This window comes from Pteropus alecto, unplaced genomic scaffold (genome assembly GCF_000325575.1).
Source record: "Pteropus alecto unplaced genomic scaffold, ASM32557v1 scaffold146, whole genome shotgun sequence".
Taxonomy (NCBI): domain Eukaryota; kingdom Metazoa; phylum Chordata; class Mammalia; order Chiroptera; family Pteropodidae; genus Pteropus; species Pteropus alecto.
The window spans coordinates 4932307-4940591 of NW_006442107.1; the positions used below are offsets into that span (position 1 = coordinate 4932307).

Sequence of the window (8285 nt, forward strand, 5' to 3'; positions counted from 1 at the left end):
GGGGGTCCTTCCAACAGAGCCCCTCTGCCCCTACAGCCCACCTGCTGCTTTCCTTCTACGGTTCCACAAGACTAGGGCCAAGGCCTCCCCGCCCCCACAAAGCAGTCTGTTCCTTGGTGTCAGGACCCTCACCTCTGAGTCGGCTCTAGGTTTCAGCCGTGCCACCGGCTGTCCCAGCACTCATTGATTGTTCCATGTATGAGTCAGCCCTGGAGCCCCAAGCGGAGACTCCAAGGCTTCAAGCAGGCTGTGTTTCTATGGCCCTGTGCTGTCCCCTCCTAGCCCTGGTCACTGCATAATCACTCAGAGCAATCAGGCCCTCTGCCTGTGCCTGACTCTATGTTTACACTCCCCTGGCCTGGTCCGAGGTCACCATTTTCTTCCTGAGAAAGGCTGGTGCCTGTGCTGGGCACAGAGAGACAGCTCCTGCCACAACCAGTCCCACTGGCTCCAGCTTGGGAAAGAGGAATGGGACATAGGGCCGAGGCAGTCTGGCCAAGAGTCCCCCAGACCCTCCTCATCAGGAGTCCTTTACCTTCTATTCCCAGAAGGTCTAGAAGCAGGGCCAAAGGTCAGGGCACTAGGGTTCTGCCAAATGTGGTCCCTAGGATGGGCCTTGATGAATGGGGAGCAAATGAGCCCAGGCAGATGAGAAGGTGTTTGTACCACCTAGGTGCAGAGGGATGCTGCTGCACTCGGTGGGCATTTTCCCTGCCCACACAAACCACAGGTGGCTCCCCTGGTTGCCCCAACCGCAGCCCTCATCACTGCCAAATGGGCCTGGCCCTGGGCCCTGAAGGCCTCAGAAGACTCTTAATTCCTGCCACATTGGTCCTTGAGTACAGGCGTCATGTTGGTAGCGCTCCTAGAGAGCATGGCTGGGCAGCCTTCCCTCGTGTAGCCCCCTGCAGCCCACCTGCAGCCTGCGGGCTCTCAGGGGTGCTCCAGCCATGTCTGGTGGGGCAGGTAAATAAAGGCATGAAACTGTAGGACTTGAGAAGGGACCAGCCGCCAAATAACAGAGGTCCCATCCCGTCCCTGGGAAAAGATGGCAACCTCTGCACCCTGAGAAGTCACTCTGGCAATCCATTATCTCACCAGTTTCCACTGGGTTCCCCACCAACATCCCCTAAAGGCTGTAACTGCTAGTTTCCAACACCCGCCTCCAGTGCAAGCCAAATGCTGATCGCTTCTACAGCCGGCAGCCGTCTGCTCTCCTAACAAGACCAGGAGCCTGGCTTCTTTTTCGTTCTGTATTTTCCTTTTAGTCCTCCCACTCCTGGCAACTCTGGGGACCTTATTAAGATAATGTAATGTCATTAGCAGTGGCAGCAGGAAGAGAGTTGGTCTCAGACCATCAGGGTACCAAGAAGTCTGGGAGGATGGTGCTGGGAAAGCATTAGCCTGACTGGGGACCTTCGTGGGGGCCGAGGACCCCAGGCCAGACCCGCGGCCCTTTCCTTTCACTCAGGGGGCTGAGCTCATGAGGACGGGCACTTCTTTCTCGACAGTGAGCTTTCCCAGCTGGAAGCCATGTGACATGGCTGGTCCCTGGTGCAGGGCACAGGAATGAGATGGCAGATGAGGGGATCAGGGGAGAGAGGAGCGTGTTGGATTTGGTGTTGGATTTGGAGGTCTGAGAACTGGCCCCACACCAGCAGGTCACTGGTCAGTCAACCAACACACCATGAACAACCACTCTGCATGCAGTGCTGTGTGCAAAGCAGGATACGAAAGCATCTTACAGGGTCTCATCAAGGCAGGTACCAGTACCATCCATGCCACATGCCCAATAAGGGTCCAGCACACAAAAAGTGCTGCTGAACGAGTGAATGTAGAACTCAGTGTCTCTCGGCAGACTGTGGCCCCTCAGAAGAGGCACTGGAGAGATGATCAGGAGCCCCAGGTCCAGGGCCTGGTTCTGCCTCTAGCTGTGCGACTTTGGCCAAGTCTCTTCTCTCTGGGCCTCAGTTTCCCTGTGTGGGACACGAGGGGGTTGGAGCAAGTGCTCCCTAAGGTTGAGCCCAGTTTTATGACCTCCATTCACATATTGCCCAAGATCAGGGAAGCTATGGACACATGACTGCATCCCCTTTGCCTCCATTTCCTCATAGAATGACGGAAACACCGCCTTCATCGGCTTCAGTGAGATAAGGCGTTATTACCACCTGGCGCACGGGAGCCACCTGATCTGTGCTAACATACTAAGAGGAATATTTGTGAGCCTGGCTTTCTTTCCTGCATCAGCCGGGGCCAGTGCTCCTTGCTTATGAATTTGCAGCCTTCCACATTATCTTGCTGTCTGAGCTCCTAACAAGACAGGGAGCCAGGGACAGGGTGGTGGCTCTGTGCGTGTGAAGGCACCTAAGGGAAATAGCACATGTGACAACCCCTGCCCTGAAACTAACATGCACAGAAAATAAAGCCAGCAAAGATGGCCTCTGAACAGTGTTTCCATCTGCCAGGAGCACCTGTGTGATCAAACAGGGCCATAGATAGTACGGAGGGAGAGGTTTGGCCTCCAGTGCCCATGACCTGGTAAGAGGGTAATGTTGACACCTCTGGGGCCATTAGGGGGCAGGAGAAGATGACATTGACACTTCATCTTCTCTTGCTCCCTCCTTTCTTTTGGGTGACTTGCCTGGGGGCGCAATGTTCAGGTCACAGATACTCTGGAAGGTCAAGGCAAAGGACAAAACCTGGATGGACAGGGAAGGGTTTGTGGAGGATTGCCCTTGCCTTGAGTTTGACCTTGAAGGGTCAGGGAGATTGGGAGTGGGAGACATTTCAGGCAGGGCAATTTGCACAAGTAAACTCAGACGAAAGACATGGGTGCAGGGAGGAGGAGGGCTGGAACGAGAGGCTCACAGTTGGAAAGAAGGAGCTAGCACCATTGGATCTTCGGGAGGACCCTAAAAATGAAGTATTGGTGTCCAAATGTTAAGCAGACATGCCCAGAAAGGGAAGGAGCCAGGGTTTACCAAGTATTCATCCCATAATGGGAAGGCTGTGCATTAGCGGGGCAGGGGAGAGCCAGAAGTCCAGCTCACGGTGGCAGGTGTTTAAAGATGGCTTCTAGGGGAACAGCATATCCATGTGGTGTGTGGGTGCAGTACAGGGAGGGGCAGAGGCTGGTAAAGTAGATGGAGCGATCTTTTTTTCCAGCTTTACTGAGACATAATTGATATATAACATTGTATATGTTTATGATATACAATATGATGATTTGATATGTGTATGCATTACAAAACAATCACCACAATAAGATTTGTCAACATCTGTCACTTCACAGTTACCTTTTTATTGTGGGTGTGGTGAGAACAGTTAAGATTTACTCTCTTAGCAACTTCGAAGTTTACACTATAGTCTTGCTAACTGTAATCACCAGGGATCCCCAGAACTTAGTCATCTTCCAGTCATCTGGAAGGCGTGAGCTTGTAAAGAGTCTTGGAAGCCATGCTAAGGGGTAAGTTAGCACATAGACCATTGGACAAGGGAAGCTCGGAACATTTTAAGCAGGACCACCAGACCTCTAGTCCTGAAGGAAAGTGACTAAGTTCTGCTCTTGAGTTTCTGGCTAGAATGCTTCCCAACTACACTCATGCTGCCTCCATGAGCAGCCCAGATTCATGAAGAAGCAGAGGTAGAAGAGCTATAATGTATGAAGCTAATTAGCCAGAAGGAGATTCAGTATAAGCCCATTACTCAGAGGGAGACATAAAACACCAGAGGTCAAAATGGTGCAGCCAGCTTCCCCGCTCCCCTATTTTAGAGGTTAGAAAACTGAGGCTTTAGGTAGCTAAAGACCTGGTCTAGTTCCTGGAGTGTGCCTGGCACTGGGCCCAGCTCTGCCAATACACATGTGCTATATAGCCATGTGAAAAGGTCATTACGGGAATAAGGAGGCTATGACCTTAGAAAGCCTTTTCCTCTCCGGTCCTCAGTTTCCTCATTTTGAAAGAGAGGGAATTAGATTAGATCAGTATTTCCAGGGTCCTGGGGAATATACTGCTAATAATGCAGGTTATTGGGCCCACTGCTTCAGACTAAAATGCCATTTTGATTGTTCTGGCAGCCCTATATGCCTCATGCTGGGAGTCCTAGGTTTGAAAATTCACCCTTTTCAACCTCAGAACAGCTTGCAAAACAAACCATGCCCCAGGCTCCTTTGCCCCTCACAGGCTAGATACCATTGCAAAGCTTTGAGTTCTCTGAGCCCTAACTCTTCCTCTAAGTGAGGAAAACATTCCAGGTGTGTTGAATCTGGCTCACACAAACCCAGTTTCTCTCATCAGCCCTGGACAATAGGAATTGATGTCTGGCCCTAGGTTCAGCTCTGCACAGATAGGCTAAGTAACTTGCCTAAATGTGACCCCACAAGTTAGTGGTGGGTCTGCTACTGCAGCAGGAGCTCCCAGGCCCCTAATGGGGGCCCCCATCCCTATGCCATACCTTGCCTCTGAATAACAACCTTCCAGGGTTATTGAGAGAGTATATTCATCTGCCTATAGCAGGTGCTCAATGAAAGGAAATTATTTCTTACGCACTTGAGCCAATTGCCACTGAAATGTGATGTATTTTAGATGCCCTCGTGAAAAGCTAGGCAGACGCTGTGGAGGTGAGTGTGTGTGTGTGTGTGTGTGTGTGTGTGTGTGTGTGTGTAGTAGTAGTAGTAGTAGTAGTAGTAGTAAAGGAATGAAGCCCTTGATATCTGAAGTTTACCATTTACATTATTTATTATTTGAGGGTGACCCTCAGGGTCAACACCACTAATTATGTATATTAATGATTTTGAAAATAATCTACCTTACAGAGTTGTGCTGAGGGTGAAATGAGGCAATATTTCAAGTCTCACTGATGACTCTGAGTGGAGTCCTACGCTGGTGAGGACAGGAGTCACACAGCCAGAGAGTGAGCCTAGCTGACCACCTAGCATCGGTGTTTTTGTCAGAGCCTGAGTGAACGTGTTGAATCCCCAGACGTATCCCTCAGGACTATGCAGCATCACTATTGGGATACGGATGCTCTGTGTACCCGCACTGTTTCCTACGGTGGTGAGGAGAAAGGCCTGGGCGGGGAGCCAACAGACCTGAGGTCTAGTCCCAACTCTGCCATTAAGCTCTCAGTGACCGTGGGGAGCTCCCCTTCCTAGACCTCAGTTTGCCCACCTGCAGGGTGAAGGATTAGTCTAGGTCCCTGGTTCTCAAATTGGTCTACGGAATAGCTCCAGCAGCAGCAGCAGCAGCATCTGGCAACTTGTTAGAAATGCAAATTCTCTACTGTCTCCATCCCAGACCTGCTAAATCGGAATCCCTGGAAGTGGGGCCTGGCACTCTTCGTTTCATCAAGCCCTGATAATGGTTCTGATCCATGCTCAAGTTTGAGACCTCCTGGCCCAGATGCTCTCTAAGGCCCCTTCCTGCTCAAACATCTAATTACCCAGATGAAATGAGGGTTACAGATACCTTAAAGGCAGTGTGCTGGGGAAGGGGGGGAAGGGAGCATGGAATGTCACTTCAGGGCACTATGCAGCCTGGGGGCAGCTGGTGAGCTGTGGGAGGGGCAGGGATGTGCTGTTCAGGTGCGCCCAGCTGGAGGCCTCCCACTCCCCACTCCCACATCCAAGGCACCCTCCACCCTTCCTTTGAGCACAGGTGGAAGGGGCAGGTATGTCCTCTCTGGTCCTCCTCCCTTGGTCCCGACTAGTGTACACAAGAATGTCCTTTTCTCTCCTGCCCCGCCCCTGGGGAACCTTCCTGAAAATGAGAGCCAGTGAGACCTCTAGCGGCCAGGGGATACCAGGAGATCAGGACCTGCTCCTGTTGTCCTGGGGTTATGTTGAGGGTGATTTAAATCTGGCCATTTTAGGGCGGATGCCTGAGCTCCACATCTGCTCTGACCTCAAAACCCGAGCCAAAAATTATAGGCAGACGGTCCACCCAAGCCACACCTGCAGGGGAGAGGTGGGAGACTGGACACAGAGCTTCAGGCCTGGTCAGGGAAGGCCCCAGAATGATCCTGCGAGGGGTCCTTGCAGCCCAGCTGACCCCACCTCAGCCCGGCTGAAAAGCTCTTTTAGCTAGTTTATGCAGCTCTCAGTCTTTAGGAAAACAACCCTGAGATGTCAGTTTTCCTTTTTAAGATCACCAGGAGGTGTGTTGAATGTAGCGTAAGACAAACCCAGATTCTCATCATCAGCCCTGGACAATAGGAATTGATGTCTGGCCCTAGGTTCAGCTATATGCAGAGAGGTTAAGTAACTTGCCTAAGGTCACCCAGCATGTTAGTGGTGGGTCTGCAGCTGGAGCAGGGGCTCCCAACCCCCTGGTGGGAGCCCCACCCCTACACCATACCTTACCTCTGAATAATACAGTTTAAATCCTGAAAAGCTTTGCCCTAGATTAGGCTGCATTCTTGTTACACCTGGCTCTTTTGTAAATCCTGGAATTGTCTGCAGACAAAGAGCAGAGCCCAGGGCTTGGGAAAAGAAACCACAGTGCAGGAGACTTGAACAAGGTATGTGGGTTCTGTAGCCTCCCAGATTAGCACTGACGACAGACAGAGCACAACAGCCCAGGGATGGGCCCAGGGGCTCTGGGCAAACGCACATGATGAAACGGAGAGAGACTGTCGGTTGGAGAGAGTGGGTATGAGATTAAGGCACAACCCAGCATCAGAGGTCCCTGGCCCATCAGAGGACTAAGGACAGGCTGCTGACCTGTGGGGGCCTGTGTCGCCAGCAGGTCTGTTTTCTAGTCTGTAAGACCGGCCCCTGACAAAAGGTGGATGCTTCGTTACTCAGAGCTTAGGAGTAGAAGGGGTTCTGGAGTGGAGGAGGCCTTTCAGGACACTGCTCCTGGTCCAGCCCACTGATCCACGCCTGTTTGGGGCAGGGCAGGGTTGAAGGTAAACCCGAGCATGGGTGCCATTCCTGGGTTGTGAAGCCATGGCAGTAGGGAGTCTTCGTGGTCTTGGGGGAAGCAGGAGCAGAGAGTTAGGACTGGCTCCTGGTGTTCCTTGCCGGGACTGACTCCCAGATCTGCATTGCAGGCAGGACAAGCTGAAGATCCACATGCGGAAGCACACGGGGGAGCGGCCCTACCTGTGCATCCACTGCAACGCCAAGTTCGTACACAACTACGACCTCAAGAACCACATGCGCATCCACACGGGCGTGCGGCCCTATCAGTGCGAGTTCTGCTACAAGAGCTTCACGCGCTCCGACCACCTGCACCGCCACATCAAGCGCCAGAGCTGCCGCATGGCTCGGCCTCGACGCGGCCGCAAGCCCGCTGCCTGGAGGGCTGCGAGCCTGCTCTTCGGGCCGGGAGGTCCCGCCCCGGAGAAGGCGGCCTTCGTGATGCCACCTGCGCTGGGCGAAGTGGGCGGCCACTTGGGCGGGGCTGCCGTTTGCCTCCCAGGCCCCAGCCCGGCCAAGCACTTCCTGGCGGCTCCCAAGGGCGCGCTGAGCCTGCAGGAGCTCGAGCGGCAGTTCGAGGAGACGCAGATGAAGCTGTTCGGGCGCGCCCAGCTGGAGGCCGAGAGGAACGCAGGGGGCCTCTTGGCCTTTGCGCTGGCCGAGAACGTGGCCGCAGCGCGGCCCTACTTCCCGCTGCCCGACCCGTGGGCCACGGGCCTGGCCGGCCTCCCTGGGCTCGCTGGCCTCAACCACGTGGCCTCCATGTCTGAAGCCAACAACTAGGCTGATCCTTGTTGCCCCCAGTCCAGCTGCCCTGTCCCCTCTCCCATCACGCCCACCCTGCCCCACCCAATGGGTCTGAACTTTTTATTTCAAAATCACAAGGGAAAAATGAAACATATATCAGCAACAATGGTATTTTCCCGGCCTCCTGAAGCAACCGCCTCCCTTTTGCTTTTGTCTGAGATGGGCCTCTCCTCCCAGCAGGGGGCCTGGCTTCTCCCTGGCTGTCCCTCTCTCTGGCTCTCACATAGGAACTCACAGGGGCCCATGCCTCAGAGGTGGCCCACAGTGCATGCCCTGAAGCGCTTTGGACCTACATGGGGCTAGATGCAGGGGTGTGTGGCTGGGCCAATGGGGGGGAGGGGAGGAGTCTGGGGCACACACCCTGGTTGAGCCCCAGGGCTTTATGGCAGAGTCCCTGCTGACTGCTATGGTAGGTCGTTTTTCCGGTCTTCAGGGATCCTGGGACCCTCATGGGAAATGCCCTATTGTCAGGGAGGCCTCCTGGAATCAGGGGCAAGGCTTCTGGAGTCCGAGCCTATTTTTCCTCGCTGTCCTGTGACCGTGGAGAGGTCAGCCCTTT

General features: G+C 53.7%; 1 protein-coding gene across 1 annotated transcript in view; it reads left to right on the forward strand.

Moving 5' to 3' along the window:
* The window catches only part of ZBTB7C (zinc finger and BTB domain containing 7C), a 12893-nt gene extending 5191 nt beyond the window's left edge, over positions 1–7702 (forward strand). Inside the window, exon 3 of the mRNA XM_015595637.1 lies at positions 7051–7702. Within this exon, the coding sequence (XP_015451123.1) occupies positions 7051–7702 (652 nt within the window). The remainder of the gene's footprint in view (positions 1–7050) is intronic.
* Positions 7703–8285: the final 583 nt, after the last annotated feature.